At 43.5% G+C, this 22,935-nt stretch overlaps 2 protein-coding genes across 2 annotated transcripts; one reads left to right on the plus strand and one right to left on the minus strand.

The window, feature by feature from the left end:
• Positions 1 to 2,832: 2,832 nt before the first annotated feature.
• Positions 2,833 to 10,240, minus strand: rad54b (RAD54 homolog B; the record flags this gene model as incomplete). Its single annotated transcript, XM_080501335.1, has 16 exons — positions 2,833 to 3,062; positions 3,149 to 3,342; positions 3,434 to 3,504; positions 4,438 to 4,699; positions 4,777 to 4,934; positions 5,083 to 5,373; positions 5,461 to 5,600; positions 5,669 to 5,789; positions 5,883 to 5,969; positions 6,163 to 6,388; positions 6,538 to 6,700; positions 6,918 to 7,235; positions 7,353 to 7,566; positions 8,700 to 8,718; positions 8,821 to 9,360; positions 9,834 to 10,240. 16 exons carry the CDS (start codon positions 10,238 to 10,240, stop codon positions 2,833 to 2,835), a joined length of 3,441 nt encoding a protein of 1,146 aa, XP_080357461.1.
• Positions 10,241 to 17,415: 7,175 nt separating this feature from the next.
• Positions 17,416 to 21,786, plus strand: rnf41l (ring finger protein 41, like; the record flags this gene model as incomplete). Its single annotated transcript, XM_080501641.1, has 6 exons — positions 17,416 to 17,621; positions 17,713 to 17,852; positions 19,124 to 19,150; positions 19,906 to 20,068; positions 20,163 to 20,283; positions 21,421 to 21,786. 6 exons carry the CDS (start codon positions 17,416 to 17,418, stop codon positions 21,784 to 21,786), a joined length of 1,023 nt encoding a protein of 340 aa, XP_080357767.1.
• Between the last annotated feature and the right edge of the window lie 1,149 nt (positions 21,787 to 22,935).

Below are 22,935 nucleotides of genomic sequence, written 5' to 3' on the forward strand. Positions count from 1 at the left end.
GGCTCACGGCCCCGCAAAACTTTTCGATTGGATATCTCCTGCCTTGTAAATGATCCATGAAGAGATCGGGGGAGAGATGACTCACAAAGGGATCAGACGTAGCAAGTTTATGAGCGTAATCAGCGTCATTATCTAGACTGCAGAAAACTCTCAACTATTAGATTTAATTTCGTTTCACTTGGCGTGGGATGATTGGGGCGTGAACGTCAAACATTTGACAGCCAGATACATTTGCCGAGACTTGAAGTGAGGTCAGACTGGTGCGGCCAACACAGAGCACATGTTCCTCATATCATCTAATATTCCTAATGTCTCTCCCTGATACTGAATGAAAAAGAAAAAGAAAAAAACAAAAAACTGCAGCCTCGGTGAATGCCAACACCAACGTTAATACATCTGGATCATCCAGAGGTCCCAGGATCACATGGAATAAACTTCCAATCTGTCTCCTTAAAAACAACTGCACTCCCCCCCCCCCCTCCTTCTCCTCCCCCACTCCAGCTGTGGGGAGTCGTTCATTCAATCCATATTCAGAACTTTGGGCTGTCGAGCCAGAATCGGCTTCAGAGAGGGATTGGCAGTTTGTCCGATGACGGCTGTTAAGAGCTTTACGCAGGCAGACAAATGCCAGCTCACGCAGTCACAAGCACATGGCCCGAGAGGCTGCGGTTTAGATCAATACCTCGCTGGAACGAGTGGCACTCGTCTGTCGAGCACGTGTCCAATAATGACACCCCCAAAAAAAACAAAAAAAAACGACAACCCCCCCCCCCCAAAAAAAAGTGGCATAAAATGGAATTGATGTGAAACAAAACAAATGGCACAGTGCGGGTCAGGAGCTGGAGAAGGTTGCTAGGTGACAGTTGCTTAGTCACCACAGGTTTCTGTCTCAAGCAAATGTCTTCAATTCCTGGCCTGTTGGGACTTTGTACGGTGGTTGAGATGAAGTCAAGACCCTGCAAGTGGACTGGGATACAATCTTTTTTTAAAACAATCGTCAGAGGAAGAATTCCTCACGTGTGGCCTCATGAAATGAGCGTCTACACCTGTAACCGCTTCATTTACGTCAATATCAAGCCAAATAGCCAAACATACTTTAATGTATAATGAAATACTTTCAAAACGGTGTCGAGAGCTGAAGACGAGACGAGAGGCGTTAGACAGAGAAGAGAAGGAACATTAAGAAGTCGTCAACAAGCTCTGACCCCAGTATGTTATCACCAGCTCGTCTTTCCTACAAAATCTTTTCCCCATTTGCTTTTGAGGCATATATATATATATATGAGAGAGTGATCACAGGTTTGAGCCGCTGCTGTAATGACAGAGGGCTTGTATTCCCACCTCCACCTATCCATGTTACGAAGCGTCTGAAGGCGAAGCAGTTTTCTCCAAATTGCACCTCAAATGCTAAAATTTGCTTTTGGTGCTTGAATGTGTTTGAATATGAATCATGCAGAGCACTTTGAAACTGTTGGGAGTTGTACAAACATGTTATATAAGAGAAGAACACTTTAATATCCTTGAAACAGACACGGTAATGGGCCTTTTTTACTATTCGCACTTTGTCACGAGACTAATCTGTAATGTAGCCAGAAACTAAATGGTTCACCTCAGCTTGAGTGAGTGTGGAAACCCCCATTACCTTAGACCTGATCACAGCTTCAAGTAGCAGCTACTTTGTCTGCAGCCTCAGCTTTTAATGTTACGGTAAATATAAAAAGGCTCTCAAGAGGCCAACCTTGAAATCCACATAGAAAATATATTATGCAATAATTAAAGGTCACAGGGGGCTCAAGACTTTAAATTCTTGTGTAATAACTGTGAGGGCTCTTATTAATCATACCTGGGCCAGAGAGAATCATTAAGTAACTGCATGATAGCCACAGGGCCTCCAGCACACAAAAAGTATCGGCCATGGACCCACGACTGTCATATGCTTAACAGTTTAACATCACGCAGACCCATTTATTACACAACACCATTGCCCAACTATCACGCACAACTTTGATCATCCAGTAAATAGTGAATACACCATTTGTCTGGAGACGGTAGCTCAGTGAATCCGACAAACCTGAACACAAATCATATGTGAACCAGCGTTCAGGGACACACGACATGCTGTAACTCCCACGCAGCCGCTTTGTGTCGAGGAGCATGAACAGACCAGCGTTATCCAAATCAACACGCCGCCACAGATCACAGTATGGCCCACATCTACCACCCAGCACACTATCAATGGGTACTGATATGTACGGCCATTGTATAAACTGTATAAACTGTGACATTAAAGGGCAACTATTGAGGCCAAACGCACTCGTCCTTCACCGTCTTCATTCTCCTACGAGGGGATTCAGCTACTGAAGAGATACAGAGGATGAAGACTGCTGTAAACTCGTTCTTTGTACGGCTGATTGTATACATTCTCACCATTCCGACTGGGAAAAGTACAAACCCGTCCACCCACTCAGTACATGGACTTTAATCTAGATGGGCGCACAATACGGCGGTTTTATGGTCCGATATTAAGCAATACCCGTCACCAAACACCCACAGCCAGTGATCTGGCATCCAATAATGACTCTACAACAAGTATTGCCCATTTTAATTACATTTATTTAATAAGGCTGTGACGGTCAATAACAGAGGTAAAACTAATGAAATCCCCAAAAATGTTTTGGACAATAAACACAACTTCGCAAACAGTTACATTTGAAACAAGACGAAAACGTTACCGTTGTGAGAAATTGTTAAACACAGCGTTCGCTGAATGTTAGTCATTGGTTCGTCTGTGACAAATCCCAGAGAGCCGAGAGACAAACGTGTACTTGGAGTTTACGTAGTCGCGTGGGAGACGGTGGTCTGGAAGGCGAATGTTATGTGGCTTCGTGCGTGATCGAGGTACGGGTCTGAGAAAGTTTGCGTGTCACCGGAGAAGTGTCTCCACCGCATGAGCTCCGACATGCTCAGGTGCTTCTGCGTGGCTCCTGCCGCCGCCCTGCGGTCGCCGTGGCGACCGAGCTGACACGGCCGGTCAGCAAGTTGCTCCTCGTCCTCGAAAACGTCTAGGAGAGAAGCGTGTGAGTGAACATACGTGTCAGTCGATGCGACCAAGTGTTCTGGTGCACAGGGGACACTGTGTGAGACCTACCGTTGACCGTACCGTCCATACCGCAGCCGCAACCCAGCAGGTCGTGGGTCAGGGAGGGCGTGTCGGACAGGCTGAAGAGATCTCGGAGCTCGTTGATGGAGAAACTTGCGTGCTCTGTCCCTTTCCCCAGGTCGACCACCGTCCCAGAAAGCCCCTGTTTAGAGACCTGTCTCTGGAAGATACGCTCCTCGATGGTACCTTGACGGGAAGCAACGCAAAGTCAGATGTAAAAGCTTCTAAAACGTGCCGACGTTCCTTACTGGTCATGTTTTTAATTAGGTATACGTGCCTGCAGTGAGTAGGCGGTAGAGGTGCACCGTCTTCTTCTGTCCGTCTCTCCAGACCCGAGCCATGGCCTGGACACAGGACAGAAAGGTCAACTGGAGTTCAGAATGAACATGCAGGACGGACAGCGCCATCTGCTGGAGGCATATGTGCTGCACCTGACAGAACTCGCGTCTGCATCAGGATGAAACAAAACACATTGCTGCACATAATCTGATTTTTAATTTTTAAATAATATAGTAATAATATGCTCTAAAAATGTCACAGCTAATTTTGTAGGACGAGCTGCCAAACTGAAGTGACTGGTGTTAGACGCTTATTTTTGTTATTCTCCCGTGTGGCTACTGGATTTGAGAGTAGCGTAATTTTAGGATTGTAAATACCAATAATTAGTCCACCTTTAAAAAAGTAGAGGAAGTCCTTTAAGCACAAATTACAAAAACAGAGATGAACTGAAGTTAACTTAATCAGACTATTCAAACAGGAAAGGGAGAAGATTTGACGACAAATAAACAAAAAAAAGGAAAGATGTCATGCACAGGATGTGGGAGAGCCTTCAAAGTGAAATATGAGACAACGCGGTAAAATTACAAAGAATTACTTCAATAAAAGAATTAAAAATGACAGAAACGTTCATCATAAAATAAAAAGAAATGTATTAGAAAAATGATCATTGAAGAGTAATCTAAGACGTAACTGATTTCACAAGACCCAATTTGTCAGAGGAGGTGATTCCACAGCTGAGAAGCATTTTCACCTTTAAATTTATGCATCAAGTCTTTACAAACTCCACTTGATGTTGTGCTTCAGTATTCCCAACAACCGCCACAGTTTCACATCAACAGATACGTCATCATCAATATCTTAACTTTTAAACAATCTAAACAGTTTACATAGGAACTGGTTTCTTCATCATTTGTGGTCTGACTGGTCTGAATGTGAAACACCAACATCTGGGAGAAATAAAACGGTACTCCAGAGGTGGAGCTCTGCTTGAGCGTTACCTGGATGTCGTTGGCTGGGTTCCAGTCGATGTCGTACAGCACCAGGTGAGACGCTCCGATCAGATTGAGTCCCACCCCGCCGGCTTTGGAGCTCAGCAGAAACAAAAAGTTGGGAGAATAAGGACTGTTGAAACCGTCGACCAGCCGCTGCCGCTGGCCCGTGGGTGTCTGTCCATCCAGTCGACAGAAGGTGTAACCAGCATGTGCACACAGGTCCTGGAGCATGTCCAGTGTCTGAGTGTAATTTGACACCACCACCACCCTGCAGAGGTACGTGTGTATTGTCAGATGGAGATTTGTTTTGGTTCAAAGGCACAGAATAGGAACATTTGCACAGACCTGTCTGAAGGGCTGAGCTGTCTGATGGCAGCGAGCAGATCTGAAAGGACCAACAGCTTTCCAGAGTCGGCGGCGTTGAACGTGCCTGACGAATAGGATTCTGGGAAGACGTCTGCCAGGCCTTCGTACATCTCCACAGACCCACTGTGGGCTTTTTCCTGCAAATGACACAGTAATCACTATTAAGTTAAGGTGAAATCCAAACTAACAACAAACATGCGGATCTCGGGGTAAATTATTGGAGCATTGATGAATCACTGCTTCAGGCGGACATCGTCGTGCCACCAGGAGACATAGAAGTGAGACCTTCACGGTGACGTGGAGCAGAGCAGGATGGTTGCAGAGCTTCTTCAGGGCGGTGATGCAGGCCAGATGTGTGTGGGTCTGAGAGGCTCCCTGAAGGCAGGCCCTGAACACTCGGTGGCAGAGGAGGTGTTTGTACAGCTCTTGTTGCAGAGGCGACGGCGCGCAGAACAGCGTCCAGTCGAGACGAGGGGGCAGGTAGCGGTTGATGATCTCCTGCGTTCTCCTCAGGATGAACGTTCCAGTCAGGCGGGAGAGTTCGGCCGCTCGCTCCTCCCCCAGAACTCCTTCCTCCTGTATCAGAGAAGTAGGTGTGACATCCACACCAAACACCAGGTAAGGTCGCTCCAATATGGGGCAAGAAAGGTGAAATGGCGTCACCTCGGTGCAGGACGGCTGTCTGGAGCGCAAGATCGGCTCTTCATACACTTTTCTATACCCAGTGGAAGACCCGAGAATCCCTGGATTAACAAACTCTATGATTGCGTAAAACTCCTGCAGGTCGTTCTGTACTGGGGTGCCTTTAAAAGAGACGGGCTATCAGAACCTTGAAACCAGAACAAAGATCAATGGTTTCCCTCTCGTTCACCTGTGAGTATGACTCTCCGGCTGCAGCTGAGGCTGCTGACGGCCAAGGAGGTTTTGATGCTGCTGTTCTTCAGCCTGTGACCCTCGTCACAGATCACAAGACCAAACGGCACTTTCTGCACCTGAAGCCCGAAAGAACCCACGAGACCAAGAGTTAAATGAATTATGTGAATTGATTTATTCAAGAAATCCTGCGAGATAAAAGGGAAGAGCACCTGCTCCAGGCAGCGCAGCAGCATTTCGTAGCTGATCACCAGAACACTGTGAAGAGGGGAGATCACGAACTGCTCCATCCTGTGGTCCTAAACATACGCAATCAATTCAAGACGTTATACACGGTACGATTAGTCATAACATTTTAATATCAAGCTTGAGCAAAAACGTTTTGTAAAGCAAAAAAGCGGCATATTATAATAGAATAAATAAATGACTTCACCACCGGGTGAATATGGGGAAAATGAATATAAGAATTCATCTCGCTGCTCCTTCCCTCACCTGATCGACTGTAAAAACCTTGATCCTCTCGCAGCCCAGCCACTTGTTAAACTCTGCAGACCAGTTCTGCACCAGACTTCCTGGCGTGACCACCAGGACACGCTTAGCGACAGGCTTCCCGCCATACGGCCCCTGTTTCAGCAGCGTCCAGGCCAGCGCCACACTCTGGAGAGTCTTTCCCAGACCCATCTCGTCAGCCAGGATTGCACCATGGCGACCGACAGCTCTGAGGCACAAATGAATCAATGACAATTATCTTAAAAGCTGTGAGCTCTTTTCTAGATGTTGGGTAAAAAAAAAAAAGGATTCTAAAAGAGTTTTTTTAAGACAGAATTTGATGATATACAGTGTTGAAAAAAAATAAATCAGTGTCACCTCATGCCCATAACACACTCGTAGAGAAAGAGCAGGCCGTCCCTCTGGTGTGGCCGCAGGTGGGTGGTCAGGTACGGATCCACGACCACGTCCACTACTGGAAGGCCCGACTTGTTGTTGGACCACTGGTGGTTGGCAGAAGGACGAGGCATCACCAGAGCACCTGGAAATACCATTTTAGCATCAAAACCAGAAGACTACCTGATTACACATCCTATCATGTAGAGTTAAAACAGAAAACTACACTTTTATTTAAATGATTAAACCTGGCAATTCCATGAAAAAAACAAAAAAATACAACAGAACACAAACCATAATGTCAAGAACAAATCATGTGTGGAATATTGTGACAAGCCGTACTTGTGATGGAGTTGACCTACCAGGCGCCAGAGGGTCATGTCGAGGTTTACAGGTGTGTTCTTCCTCTGGTCGGGCTGCTGGACGTTCTGCTTTACCCAACATGGTTGGTGGACAGAATGGTTTGGATGCCAAGCATCTGAGGGGAGGAGGAGGAGGAGGAGGAGCAGCGGACCCTGTGTGTGACACCGACTCCTGCTCAGATTGAACCTCCTGGAAGCAACGGCCCTTGGCAAAGTCCTGGGCAGAAATGATCCCCATCACCTCCACCTCCTTCCCGCCGACCATCAGAGTCTCGCCGTCAGACAGCGAGGCCAACTGAGACACTTTGTAGCCACTGCCTACAAAACAAACGTGCAAAGACGGAGTGCGGAGAGGACGATGTCACACACTGGTGTTCAATTGGATGTGAGAGAAAGCATTTGAGGCGTTCGTTAAAAAAACAGTCTTTGCCTCACCCTTTCCAATATCTTTCCCTTCCATGTCTTTCAGCGTGACAGTCCGTCCTCTTGTCACCAGCACTGCATCGCCCTCCCAGCGCTTATGTTTCTTCTTACTGGCTTTGCACCACATAACGCTGAAGTAGCGCGCTTCATCCTGACTGCAGCCGGAGGTTGTTCCTGCAGGAGGCTGCGGTGTTTGAGGAGACCCGCGAGTCAACGGAGGGCGACCCTTCAACCCTGGAACACATCAAACACAGAGGCTAAACAAACATTAAAAAAAAAAAAAAAAACAGGTGAAAGTTCAAAAAGTTGCCAGCAGAGGTCACTGTTGAACCAAGACATAAAGAAGGAAGGCTGTCAGCTTCATTTCGAAATACCATAGATATACGTTGCATAGAAATAGACCTGCAAAAAATTATATCGCAAATGTCATCTGTGTTTGAATAATCAACACTTAAGGAATATCAAGCACACGTGATGAAATGAAAAGACGTATTGAGCTTTTAATAAACATAAGACCAGTAAAATGTCTTCCTGTTGTATTTTTTTTAATCAAAATGTGTGAACATGTAAACGAACCGTAAAACAAACTGACAATACTTGTTGAACAACAATACAATCAGTATCGCACTCACTTACATTAAATAGCAATAACATCAAGAACTGACACGTTCACCCTTCCTGTTCACCAAACTGACCAAAACACTGAACAGCTAACGAATTCCTGATTTTCCTCGCCTGACTTTTTTTTTTTCATGAGAACAAAAAAATTAAGTTAAGGCTTTTAAAAAAACTGAACTTGCACTCAAATCTTGCAAATTTCCAATGAAGTGGGGGAAATTTTTTTAATAAATCATTAAAAAAACTGATAAAGGCTGACTGTGATCATGTAAGAGGAATGTCAGCTGAATTTATCTCATTTTATTCATAAACATTGAATATTGGCTGTTTTTTTTTTTTTTTACTATAAAATTAGCAGAATACTTACCGATCATTACAATAAACGTGTGATGTATTTGTCATCTCTGTTGAATCATAAAGACCTTTCACACTATTGTAATGGTCCAGAGAACACACCAGCAAGGTACATGTCAGTCAACACCCCATACATTCCCTTCCAAAATGTGGACTTTTCACATTTATTGTACCCAGGTAGGCCTATCGCAGCGTCACTAACGTCAAGTTTCTACTGGCTTTGTCACAACCGCTGTCAGCACACGGCGGAATGATGATGCATTATTAACAGTGAAGCAGAAAGAAGAGTCTGATGGCAGCAGAGGTCTGTATTATCCTGCTAGAAGCACACAGGTTATTGGTATCTGTACGAGGCACTAGGTTTCCGGAAGTAAATCAAGCTCTCACACTGCCGTCACACAGAAAACTGACAAGTGCGATTGCTCCACAGCTTATTTTGACAAACTCTGATCTCCTCAGAGCCTCTCCCGTTCCAACACTGGCCGCAAGCTGTGTGTGTTATAGAGGCAGCCCGTGCATAAGGCGAGCAGCCTTTAGTTTCTCTACTTTAATCTTGGCTCGCAGAAGTTCTTCTTCCAGGTCTTGCTTCCTCTTCAGCCCCTGTCTCTTCTCCTCCAGATACAGGGCCACTTTCTTGTGATTGGCCAACACCAGCTCCAGCTCTTCCTTCGCCAGGTACAGGGGCTTGTCCAGCTCGTGGTGGGGCTGGACGTGGTTGGGGTAGAGGTGGCGTATGGGCAGCGGCGAGGCTGAGAGGGGGATGTTGACGGACGACGGGGTGGGAGACGGGGAGGTTTCGTAATCGTGGATGCTGCCCAAGTCCTGCTCCTCCTCCTCCTCCTCTTGGTCCTGGCCGCCGTCCACCGCCTGTGCCGGGTGCGAGGAGAGGATGGCGAGGTCTGGCGGTGGCTTCACGTCCTCCTCGGGGTCCAGCTGGACCACCTTGTGGGGGATACTCGGGACAGCTGCTGAATAATCCTGGAGTCCTGCCAGGGAGGAGCTGCTGCCAGGATTCTCAGTGGGGGAGTTGTGCTTGCTGTATATTAATCTACAAACGGGAAAAGGGATAAAAAGGAGTGAACCTGGAGGGTTTAAAAAGCTTCTTTTTTTTTTTTACAAAGCGTCTACATCTGGGTAACATTGAATGTCTTGCGGTTTCTGTTCATGACACTGAACGTATAGCAAATTAAGGGCTGAGGTGACTAATAGGAGTAGATTAATCATAAATCAAAGCAGTTGCTACACAGGGGATAAAATGTATCATTTACATCCTTCTATGTTGTTTGGTCAAGAATCTTTTAATTTATCTTTACAAACTTTTTTTTAGCCATAACAGTTTTTTTTCCGCATGTGAGAAAACCTGAAAAGAAAATTCAATATTTTGCCGTGTTGCTGAATATAAAGATGGGCCGTGAGCTTCTAATCTGAAAAATTGCAGAAGTTACTCAATGTGCTGTGTGTGACGTCTTGTTTTTTTTTTTTTAAATGTCTCTCTGCTCGTAGGTATACGTTGCTCTGTACCTGCGCAGTGCGTGGTCCTTATCGTGGAAGGGCACGTGGTGGAACAGGTGAGGGATCATCTCCATAATTCTCCTGGTTGGCTCCGAGATGCTGGCCCGGTACTCCGGCTGGGCGTGTCTCCGCAGCATCACTTCCTGTTTGGCCGTCTCCTTCAACCTCTTGTAGAGTGTCCTCAGGCCCTGGGCGGTGCGGTGGGGCCTGTCCCCCCCCAGGGCGTTGTACTGCTCGGCCACCGTGTCCCAGCACTTGTTCTTGTCCACGATCACCGCGTGCTTGTTGGTGTGCTCCTCCAGGATGCGGATGTGAGGGTGGACCAGCTTCAACAGGTCCAGCTTCTCGGAGAGGGTGAAGTTGGAGGAGCGAGCCTTACCGACCATGCTGGGCAGAAATATGGGGCTGCTCTCCATCTTGAAGCATCGCCAGCTCCCACAGACCAAGTCAGGCCTGTGGCTTGTCACCCTCCAGTGACCACACTCGGCTCTGTGGCTCCTTCGCCCTCCCCACCTCTCTCCCTGCTGCTCTCCTCTCCTGGTCCACGGTGACACACTAAAACCGGCCTAACTCTCGCACATGTCTCATGTGACTTCCCTCCTCTCTCCTTCTCCTCTGAACCACACATAAGCTATGACTAACAAGTGCATGGATCCAGACACTACTCCTGGGTTCCCTCTCGGCTGGGTTGCACAACAACAACAAAAAAAAACACAAGCAGTGCCGCACACAATAAGAATCAGGCTTAACTAGGCCAGCCTCGCTTAGGCCCCCGCCTACCGCGGAGGGCTTTGGATGAATTCCTCCCAGCTTAGGCTGACGTAGCTAAGCCGCTTAAACCCAGCCCGACCTACTTACAGCCTGGTCTGTGTAAACCCCAAACCAGGCGCAGCACGGCAACACCGGCCCTGCAACACAACATGGTGGCCGCGCACGACATAGAAGCACCAGAACACTTGTCAAGTGCCACTTTGCCGGGTTATTATCGGCCAGGAGTCTTGTTTTCTTTTGCCTAAACTGAGCGTTTTGAAAGAGCGCTGGCTTAACTAACCGCGTGGGGGGAGGGGTCTGCGCGCGTGCTGCGCATTGTGCGCATGCCCGCAGAAAGCGCCGCTACTTCGAAAATCTGCCCGTCTCCTCTTAACGTGGACAATAAACTTAAAATCTGCCGAGTGAACGAAGGTTTAACGGGTTACGGCGAGGTTTTTTTTTTTGGTTTTTGTTTTTTTATTTGTCTTTTCCTCCCGTGATTGTGCAGTCTCGAGCCGCGTGCCTTCACGAGAGCGGACAGACGCACGGCGCTAATGGAGCCGCTGCCGCAGCTGCAGCAGCCGCTCATCTGCATAATGCCGGACCTGCTGTCACTCAGCCTCAAGGAGCCCGGTTTAACATCCACCTCGCTGCCCGCCGGTTATTATTAGACTCCTGTGCAGAATGGAGCGGGACGAGGAGGCGCACTGAGCCTCTCCTCCGGCGGTGGGAGTCATTCTGAATGCCGCGCGGTTTATAAGGAAATTAGTCCGGGTGTCGTATGATGTTGTATGATGGCGTTTCAAATGCGTTTAAAACCAATTTCATTTCGCTCGTTTAAAAGCCTTCGAAGAGTGAGTGAGCGACGTGACGGCGTAGAAAGAGACATTAATGGCCAAGTAATTTCCTTTGTTCGAGTACAAAGACGTACGAGTACATAAATTAAAGTTTAAATGGATTGTAATATATGAAATGGCCCTGAACATTGTGACGGTGTTTTCTTTAGTTTTTTTCTGTTATTTCCATGCCTATAATCACAGTTAAGTCTTGTACATGTTTATATTTAATTATTTATTCCATCTTGTTTGAGGTTTTAACATCCTCTTCCCTTTGCTATTAAGCTCCTGAATGCAGACCACAGCCATTTTAAATGATTTTATCGAGAGGACATCATTTATTTATAGTGGGGTTTTTTTAATTCGTTTTTATATTGTTGTTTTTATGTCATATGCTTTATCATTTATCTAACCTGGTTTTAGCGCGCATATACATGGGCAACGTACAATGTTCTGACACATCCCTCTGTCATATGTTTAAATGTGTCCTTGACAGGTTGATTGATTATTTATGTTCTGACTGATTGTATGCATGAATAGAAGTTACATTTGAATTGCCCCTTCTTGGATAAATACAGTTGTCTGAACTAACTATTGTATTGCTTATGTGTTTTATTCTGTCTGAAGCAATGCTGTCAAGAATTTCTCACTGGGATTAATAAAATAAATAATTTTCTCTTCTGGTCTCTTTAACAATGTGTTCTGATATAAAATATAATGAAATGTTAAAAAGGTCCTCCATTGCATCCTTTATACAGGAATTTTAGATATTTCTCCTCAGTGTTGCTGGTGACACTTTGGAAGCAATTAGCTTTTAGTGCATCATTTAATTCTTGGCTGGTTTCAACAGTTAATAAAGCACCAAATCCCGGAATATAAATAAGCAACTTTAATTGAAGACTTCTAGTCAATATTTTCTTTGCCATTTTTTTTAGACTTGACCTGTTTTGGTCCCATGTTTAACATTTCCAGGTTGAAGAGTCCATGTATACCTAAAATAATTTGAGTTGAGTTCAATGAGTCTGAAGTGTTAAAAAAAAAATATATATATACACTTTGACAAATCTGCTTCAAGACACCAGTCAGGATTAAGAGTCTTTGTGTATAAACCCCACATAGTCTTAGTCTGATGTAAACGTTTGTCTTAAAGAGTCTGTGAGTGGATTAAAGAGTCCACATCAACATTTTCAAGAAAGTAGCTCTACTTTAAGGAATCATAGATAAAAATATCATCCCATTATTAATATGTGCTTTTTAAATATATATGGTTTTTTTTCTTTCTTTCATTATTTCATAATATTTGTATCTGCTCTGATTTCACAACAATGAAATTGATTTACATGTCAGTTTGTGCAACTTATTTACTTTGATGAAAAAAAAACTGTTTTTGTAAAGTAAGTCCTTGTTTGTAGCGAAGACATGAATATTATTATTTAAAAAATAAACACCGATAACAGGAAACTGCACACAGTATATCATCGTGGAGCTTTTCAGTGACAGTTCTATCAACAGTTTCCTCACACATGTCCAGGCTCACTGGCTTCACACCAGTAGCTGGCTTCCCATTCCCCCGGTATGATCAACAAGTCACTGCCATGAGCACATCACATCCATTATACTGTATTTCCCTTGTGTCTGAGACACCAAGCTCTTGCAAAGCAAAATAACCCCAATTTTTCAATCAATTTCAATGAAAAAGATGTTATATGCAGTTTTTTTTATGCAAATGCAGCAATGTGACATTACATCTCCTTCTGTGGATGTGGGTCACTTACACTTTGTACCTAAAGGTAGTCGCATATGAATTGTACACCTGCGCAAAAAATTATCATTGAACATCAGGATTTGGATTTTTGATTAAATCCATTTTCCACTGATTGTTTTCCCAAAGTGCATATTCAATGAAAACTCTATAAATACCCTCATGAAGCAGCTTCGATTCAATTTGTAGTTTTTTGCTTTTTGATATGAAATGCAGTAAAAATTCAGATACAGTAGTTAACACTCCGTCTCATAGCAGTAAGGTCCAAGGATGGAATTTACAGTCTCCTCATGTGGATTTCCTCACACAGTTGAAAAACCTCCAATAAGGCTAATTGCTAACCCGAAACTGCCCCCGGTGAAAATGTGAGCATGAGTGACCGTCTGTGTGTTTGCTCTGTGATGGACTGGTGACCCGTGCCCTTCCTTTACTTGGAGAAATGAATTTTAAATCTTTGTGTCTTACCTGTCATCATATCGTCTTCCAACAAATTATTTTGATGATTTGTCTCATTTTCTTTACTCTCTGTTGCACCGAGAACACGAGCCAGAGCCCTGGACAGAGTGGGAGCAGTCTTGGGAGCTTTGGGCTGGACGTTACATGTAGTTTTCTCCACAACTGCGGGTGCAAAACTTCTCTGGACCTTCAAAATAACAGAAGGTTTTTTTTTTTTTAATGTTAAGCATTTAAAAAAAAAAAAAAACAGGCATTGCAAAGTGTATTACAATAAAAATAAAAGTAAGTTATGAACCAGCAATGATATTAGTGGTTTGAATTCACACAATCAATCAAAATATGCACATAAAAGAATGTATAAATTGCCTACTAAAAGCTAACGTCACTTAGATTATGATCCATCCACAAAAATCGAATATAAAATACAGTACATCATCATCAGTGCAGCTGAAGGAAGAGTTTCAGAAGAGATGAAAATAAGAGTAAAGCTTTAAAAGTGATTTAAACGAAGACCCAAGTGAGGCAGGTCACATCAGGCCATATATACACTTTGTTGCAAGGTTTGAAAAACATACCTTATGCAGTGCATTGCTTGCAGCAGGATTAGAATCCAGAGGCTTCGATCCAGGAAGTGCAGCAGAAGCTCCAGGTGGCACAAATCGAGGCTTTTTCATGGCATTACCCAGCAGCTGGCTGGGAGCTCCTGAACGCCTCATTTTACAGTGAGAACACACAAAAGGCTTTGTCCTGCAGGAGTGAATAGGAAGACACAGGAAAATATTAGCCATTGACACACACTTAATATTCTTGTCAGCTCTGCAGTGCAGTCCAGGCTGATTGATAAAATCACACTGACAAAATCACAACCACAGAAACAACCTAAGATGTTTTAATACACAATGAAATCCGTTTCCACTTTGATTCATTATAAATATAGAAGAGTGAGTTCAGTTATAAGACACACACGTGGGTTTAATTATCTTGTAACTTAATTCTTCCACAATAATAATACATTTTGTGCTATTTAATAGAGCATCTCCAAACAAAACAGACACCTTCATATGTTTGCATGTGGCTTCTGTTCAAGTCAAACTGATGACATTTTCTTCAATCACACATTGGACATACTTTTAGATCAGACCGTCATATTAAACTTTGTTTTATGTCTGGTATAGTGGGTATATCGTGTCAGTAGACGCCATAGGTAGTATTGTAAAGATTGTTTAAATGAATTTATATTGATGTGGGGCATCGTGAAAGAAATGTTTCTGAGGCTAAATTAATCGGGACTTCCGGTTTAGACTCAGGTTACTGATTACTAGCAAACCAGCTTAACAAGCTAACGCGTCTGACACGGTGTAAAGTTAGACGAGATCATGTTACACAACGCGCTTATACGTACCGAGGGGAGCTAGAAACTTGATGGAAACATGTCACTTCGTAAACTGTGAGAAAACTCTGAAACCACGCGTTTATCCGTGTATCTTTTCTTCGAGATTCTCCCAGCAGCTTCGGTTTCTCCCGCTGAATGCTGTCAAGAACCTGATTGGTGGAACCGGCAGCTGTGGGCGTGGCCTTGAGAATAAGAGGGTGTTTGATTTTAATACCGCTACAACGTAAACGTTTATCTCTCAATATAGTCGTGACACCGCCCGAGACATATAGCAATACGGTGATCGCTGTGTGATAAATGGAGCGCTCTAAAAGGTATTCGCTTGTCATTTGTTTGGAGCGCGTGTCCAAAGTGTGAACATTCCTGAGGATGTAAACTTCACTTTATTCGGTTTGTATATGAATATACATCTTCGTTTGTAACTTTTAATATAAACATTTACACTTTGATTTATTCATGCACTGACCTTGATTACCTAACTGAGATCACGTCGAATGTATTCACAAGGCGAAATAATAGTGTAAGACTAATATATATGTAGGTTTGGTATATTTTTGCATATTAAATGGTGAAAGGCAGAGATCGAAAAAGCTCAATAATAATAATAAACTCAACCAGGACAACTACTATTACATGTCCTGAGTACTCGTTACAAAAACCTCTCACAAAGTATATTAGTATGAAATGGAAAGGAAATGCTTATTTTTTAATGGTAAGTAATAGGTTAGGAAGTAGCAGCAATCTAATTCATATCTCTATCAAATCACATCTCCCATACAAAAAGATCTGAGGATATATTCAAATTGTGGCCCTACTCATTACCGTTTTGTAATTTTTAAAGCAGTATCAGTAAATTCACATATTTATGCAAGTGCCCCAAAGTATTACCTAATTACAATAATGTCAATGTAAAAAAATCTTTAAAGTTGTTACAACAATGCTTTTCTTCTAATATACAATAGAAAACACAATAGAAACTACAATTATCACAACAAGTAGCTTACAAGGTAAACCTGCTCAAATAAACTTAGCCTATATAGTGAACAAATATGCTCTTATATTGATAATGACTTATCTTAGTGAAAAGTATAAATATGCTTGTATAGCTATTAGAAATGGCCAATAAGGCAATATTTATAGATTCTCGTTTACTTTGACAATACAGTTTCTAGTGTTAGATACTGTGAGATCACTGAAATTGAGATGAACTATTTGATAGTAGAAGATTACGAGTAAAAGTTTCCAGATTGCATGTGGGATTATATCTGCCTGCTCTTGACTATGTAACAGTCCGAGAATGCCACGTTCCACTTCTCTTTACTTTTAGTTAAAACTGCATGTGCATTTTGTTTAATCAAACTATTTGCTTGGTATATAAGATAATGTCAAAAATAAGTTACGTGAGAAATGTTATTTGTGGGTTAAGAAGCAGCTTTTTTTCCCAGCAAATTGAAGTAATAAACGATAACACATGATAAAAAAGTTGCATAAAGAAGAAAATTAAAGACTTTTGCCAACACTTCTAACTTTGGAATGGATTATTATTATATTAATACGTGCCAAAATAATCCATCCCAATGGAGACCAGCATCGTAAGTCCAAGTATTTGGTGTGCTCTTTGATTTTTATACTCTAGTGTTTTTGTGCTATCTGATGTTGTGCCATCTGTAATCCAATCAGGGAGGGAGAGAGAGTGTAATCCATGATAATCCTACATTCAGAGAGAGAGAGAGAGAGAGAGAGAGAGAGGGAGAAACCTAGGATAGGGCTGGTCATTAAGAGAGACTAAACAGTTGAAGGACAGTAGTAATCTCTGCAGGCGATGTCACAGCACAGCTTTAATGGTTAGATAGTCAGAGAATGACACTGCAGCAGAATTTTGTTCCTTTTTTTTTTTTGACTGAGTGTTTCTTCTGCTGTAATTCTGCCCTCGCCTCTGATCTGATGTGATCTCGTCTGACAGCTGCCTGCCTGTATCCTGAGCCCGTGTTGTCACGGAGACCTCTCCAACAGAGACGCTCTCCCGGAGGCAGGGGAGGGCTCTAATAGAGAGGAGACCCTCGCCCTGATGGAGCTGGGAGACGGCACCAGGAGAGCAGGGCAAGTGTAGCTGGGAAAACAAGGGGGGGAAGGTCACCTGTGGAGGAGCAAGTGGACTCCAGATCTGCAGAAGGGAAGAGTCAGGAACACTTGGATGAAGTCCAAATAGAGTCTTGAGGTAGGAATAACGTAGAAACTGAATTCTGTGGGGCTTTACTTCTCAACTTTCACCGTCATGTGTGTGTGTGTGTGTGTGTGTGTGTGTGTGTGTGTGTGTGTGTGTGTGTGTGTGTGTGTGTGTGTGTGTGTGTGTGTGTGTGTGTGTGTGTGTGTGTGTGTGTGTGTGTTTGTAGGATGGGCTACGATCTGGAGAGGTTCGTGGGCTACGTGAACGAGGGTCTGCTGTGCTGCGTGTGCCGGGACGTGTTGGAGCGCCCCCTCCAGGCACCCTGTGAACACGCCTTCTGCAGCTCCTGCATCAGCAGCTGGCTGCTCCATCACCACTCCTGTCCCGAGGACCGGCTGCCTCTGGATGTGGGCAGTCTCAAACCTCTGTACAGGTCCGTGCACAGCGTCAACCGATGGTCACCGGCACCGTGGACCCACAGTCTGAATCCAGTTCTGTTCTTGGTGTTTGATATTTGCCGGCAGGTACATGCGCAATGACCTGAACCGTCTGCAGATTCGCTGTGTGAACGCGGAGCAGGGCTGTGAGGTGGTCTGCCTCCTGGAGGGCCTGCACGCACATGAGGACGAGTGTGAGTTTGCCTTCGTGTCCTGCTCCAACACAGGTACGACAGCCGGACACGAGCAGGAAATCTTCCTTGTCTCGCGTTATTTGGTAGTTGACAGAACAATAGAAAACATTAGGATGGAGAAGAAAACAATACGATATTCAATATGGAAGTATATAATATGAAACAGGAGCATAGGAGGAAGCATTGTGATTCCATTAGATACAATATGATGCAAAGTGAGCAATGCAATGATACAATAGTGAAATCTAGACATGATGAAATAACTTCTGTTTTGAGTCCCAGTAATGACAATGGGTTCACTGCAGTTGATCCACAACATTCAAAAAAACAAAAACTTTGCTGGAGGGGAACTTCTATAGTGCATTTCATAGATAAACTGCAGAATATATAATGTGAATTATTTGCATTACATTAAAATAGCAAATTGAAAACAGACTTATTTGGTATTTCAGTCATTTATATACAGTTGCATCTATATATGTCACTTTGTTTGGCTTCTCTTAACCAACAGACTCACTCGTGAATTATCCTCCCCATTTAGTTTTATGGAATTTCTCAGGATATTTGTGTCTTGTAATGCGTGTACACATGAACATTTATTTACAGGTTTGTACTGCATGCAAACTTCTGTTTAATGCTTTGTACTCTTGTGAGGCACTTTGACTTATAAAGGTGCTCTATGAAGGAAGACTGATACCTGATCACTATGAGATGAGTAAACTTGAAGCTTTGTGATGTCTGACCGTCATCACTTGTCAGACGCACTGAAACACAGGAACGAAACAGTTGATTAAAAAAAAAAATGTGTTTGCACTTCGGTTCTCTAAACCTGCTGGAGGTCTGGTTCCACACTAACAGAAGAAGACGTGCGTCTGCAGGGGTTTTCCATTAAAGTTGAACAGTTATGCGTGTGAATCTGTGTGATGCAAATGTAACACGAGGCCGCTGTGTGGCTGAGCAGCAGGCGGCTCTTTTGTCGTCACGGCGACGGTACCCGCTGAACGGGCGGCCTCACGGGACCCTCAGCCCTCGTACAGAGAGCGCTGGGGGTCAACTTCCCATCACTCTTTAATGAGCACCTCACTTCAAACCCCGGAATGTATACACACGTACTGTGTACCATGAGGGTGTGTGTTTGAGCTCTGTGTGTGTGTGTGTGTGTGTGTGTGTGTGTGTGTGTGTGTGTGTGTGTGTGTGTGTGTGTGTGTGTGTGTGTGTGTGTGTGTGTGTGTGTGTGTGTGTGTGTGTGTGTGTGTGTGTGTGTGTGTGTGTGTGTGTGTGTGTGTGTGACCTGTTATTGGCAGGTGGAGAGTACATGTGTTACCACTGTGGTAGGTAAAGAGACATAATGTGAGCATGCAATGTGTTTGTTTGTTTGTTTGTTTGGGGTTATTTTTTCTTTGCTGTGCTCAAAACTACAGTCACTAATCACGTCTGATGTGTCTGACTGCTGCGATCTGGGAACAATTTGACAGAATTAAACTCAAAATGAGGCATTCATACGAAGCAGCATCAAGGCATCACGACTTCTTCATTCATCCCACCTAGGTTTTTTTTCGGCTCTGTTTTCATTCACTATGAAAATAGAAGGATATTAGTGTTAAAAATTGGGATTGACCAATTGCTTATATGCTTTCATATTGATTGAGTGACCATTTTCTCTGCTTGCTCTTTGCTAGTGTTTGCTAAACTCGTGTTGTTCTATTTTTCATCTCTTTGGTTTAAAGGCATGTCTGTGAGCAAAGTTTTCTTTAGTAAAATTGTCTTAATGATGTATGCCGTCCTGGGTTTTTTTATGTTGTAAAATAGAAAGATGTTTAAAAAAAAAATTTATTAAAAAGTTAGTCAACCGAAATGTTAATTCATAGGTAACGAAACAAATGCAGCAAGTTGAACATGAAGATGTCTGTCAGACATTAAGTCCTAGAAGACAATTCAAGTCAAGCATTAAAAAAACTTCAGGTCAACTGATATAAATTGCATTTGTTCCTGTGACGCTGAAATTCAAAAACCAACAGGGTTTGTCCAGTGGTGAACATGTACAAATGAAATAGTACCGTGACGTGAAGTCGCTGCTCCTCCTCAGGATGTCCCCTTCAGGTGGAGCGGCGGGGTCTGGAGGCTCACCTGTCGGAGTGTAACTTCCGCAGCAGAGAGTGTCCCAACGGCTGCGGTCACACTCTCCTCCCCCTCGAACAGTCGCAGCACAACTGTGTGGCGGAGCTGCGCTCCGAGGTGGAGATGCTCCGGTGAGTCCGTCTGCCTTGAGCAGCCGCTTCACAGTTTGAACTGCAGCTCATCACCTCTGTATGTTCTGTGCGTGTGCGTGTGTGTTTGCTGCAGGGCGGAGATGCTGTGCAAAATGGACGAGGTGAGACGAGAGATGGAGTCCCGGCTGGACTCACAGAGGAGACACATGGTGCAGAAGGAGTCGCAACTGAAGAACGAGGTGGAGGAGCTCAAGGTGACGAGTCAGCCTCACTCTGTCTGTGTGTGTGTGTTTGTGCTTTTAATACTGTAAACATGACCCTGAAGTGCAGGTCTGACATCCCGTAGTCATTTTAAGTTTGGACGTCTCCTCTGTCGCATCTCTTTGCAAGTTTCTATTGAGTCTTTTTTTATACAAACACTGTGACTCCTTCAGAAACTGGATTGACTTAAGAATTTGCAAAACAACATTGAGGCAACAGGTGCATCATGACAATAAGAATATCACTGGCAGTGTTTGTTATTTCTGCACTCATTACACAAAGTACTTTTTTTTGTTTTTATTTAGTGATAAGTTTTGGCCTCTGGTTAAAAAAATAGGGAAAACATCTGATTGGATGGGAAAAAATATATTTTGAGCTACTGCATTTGTTTTTTTTATTTCAACGACTAATAAGATAAAAACATATTCTATGTACACACACACACACACACACACACACACACACACACACACACACACACACACACACACACACACACACACACACGGGCATTTAGCCACTTTTAGGTCCCGACAACTTAAAATAATTTGTAATCAAGAAAGTTAAGAACCAGGAAAGTGTAAAGTTTGTAAAAGTCACTTTTAGTGAAGGCTCTCTTCAGAGTTAATCACCTGATAACCAAACGCTTCAAGTTTGGGTGAAAATCTGTCAATTACTAAATCTTTTTTTTTTTTATTCATGTCAGGTAATATTGTGATCAGGATGGAAGTAACAAATGAGAAATACTTATATTGGTGTAATTAAATACTTTGAAATGTTCTCATGATTATATTTTACAATTATGTAGTTTTACCCAGACCGCAGTGCCGTTCACAGCCAGTAAACGACTTCTTTACTCCTAGAAGTTGCTACTTATGACGGACAAATTTATGAAAATCCTAATTTATGTCTACATTTGTTCATCACAGTTATTTTCTATACACAATGTTTGAGCAATGTGCTTTAATTGAAAGTATTGTAAATTCCCTTCAGGATTTGAATGAAGTTTATACTTTTACTACTAATACCAGGGTTTTTTGTAATGAGTATTTTCCGAATAATAGAACTTCGACCTGATTCAAGTACGATTCCATCTGTGGAACTGCCTGCTGGCGTCTCCCCTCCTGCAGGCTCAGCTCTCCCGGGTGGTGTGTGACATGCGTGCCCTGCTGGGAGCGGAGCGGCTGAGGAGGCAGGAGCTGGCCGAGGCGGAGCTGGAGAAGCGGGAGCTGCTGGAGCTGCTCCGAGACCTGCAGCCCACCGGGACGCGGCCCCCCGCCGAGCCGGCGGCCCGGGACCAGCAGCATCAGGGAGAGCAGCAGGGGGCCGGCAGGGACCCGCAGCACAGGGAAGCTTCTCTACACGCCTCCTGTCTGTCCCTGCACTCGGCCCCGCCCCCTTCGCCCCAGCCTGCGGAGGGGGCGCGTAAGGGGGGCACCCGGAGTCTGACGTTGGACTGCATCAAGAGGAAAAGCCGGGAGGTGACGGTCATCTAGACTCACCGGAGCTGGATACGAGTATAACAACTGAAATCCTCACCGTTTTTTTTCTCCATGTTGCTTATTTTTGCACATTTTGGAAGTTTGAATAATGTAATTCAGACACTTCTGAGGTTGTTGGGGTTTTTTTTGGCAGTTTTTGACAAACTTAGGGGATTTTAAAAATGGCCTGAGCTCTAAATGCAGTTTTGTGTGTAATTAGTCCCAGATTAGAAATGTCCCTTGTGAAAGAGTTTTCATTTTGTATGCTCAGCTCATTATCCATTTCTTTAACCGGATAAACTCATTAATGCAAATGTTTACATTGTTTGAATAAAAAAACACTTCTGGACTCTGAGATTCTAAAATGAGAACTTTTAACAAAATGGTCAGTTTCCTACAAAACATTTATATAACCATTATCTTCAATTTTAGTCTTTAAATATTTCCTAATACATTGTGCACATTTTACAAGTTTGTTCCTTCAAGATATTTAAATACAAGTGAAGAATATTTGTCCCAAGTCTGTGCAATTTCTGATGAAATGATGCATTTTGCTTCATGTCGTCTCCTTAAACAAATAAATTGTTAAATCTAAATTCTTTTTTTTTAATACTTTGCTACCCTTGTTGTTGCAGCAGGTACGTCTACAGGCCACAACTACGATCATCTAATTCCAGCCCGGTTTGAACTTTATGCACTCCACTGAGTTAGAAACTCAAACAAATTAAATCTTGAATAAAATAAATGGTACGTTTTAAAATAGACATGCTGCCATTTGCAGTTGATGCAGATGTACGACATGTCAACATCCAAGGTGTTACTATTATATCCGTTTAGATTTTCAAGATCAAAATAATCACCGCCTGAACTCGGAGCAAGAGATGCTTCGCCAATACAAAAGGGTGAACATACATTGTTGAAACACTGCACTCAGTGTCATTAACTTACTTGGTTTGGAAGAAACACAAAAAAGCACACGTTCCCATAGCACAGTGATTAAACTGATAAAGGCTTGAAGCACTTTTAATGTTGTGTACTCTTTCCCTGAAGTCGCACCGATTGTATATACCTAAAGTTTAACATTTGAAATGACTAAGTGAGGAAAATAATCCATGAGAAGGAAAGGAAGGGACCTGCTGGAAACGGAAGTTCCTTTTCTATGTG

Source organism: Blennius ocellaris, assembly GCF_963422515.1.
Source record: "Blennius ocellaris genome assembly, chromosome: 8".
Lineage (NCBI taxonomy): Eukaryota > Metazoa > Chordata > Actinopteri > Blenniiformes > Blenniidae > Blennius > Blennius ocellaris.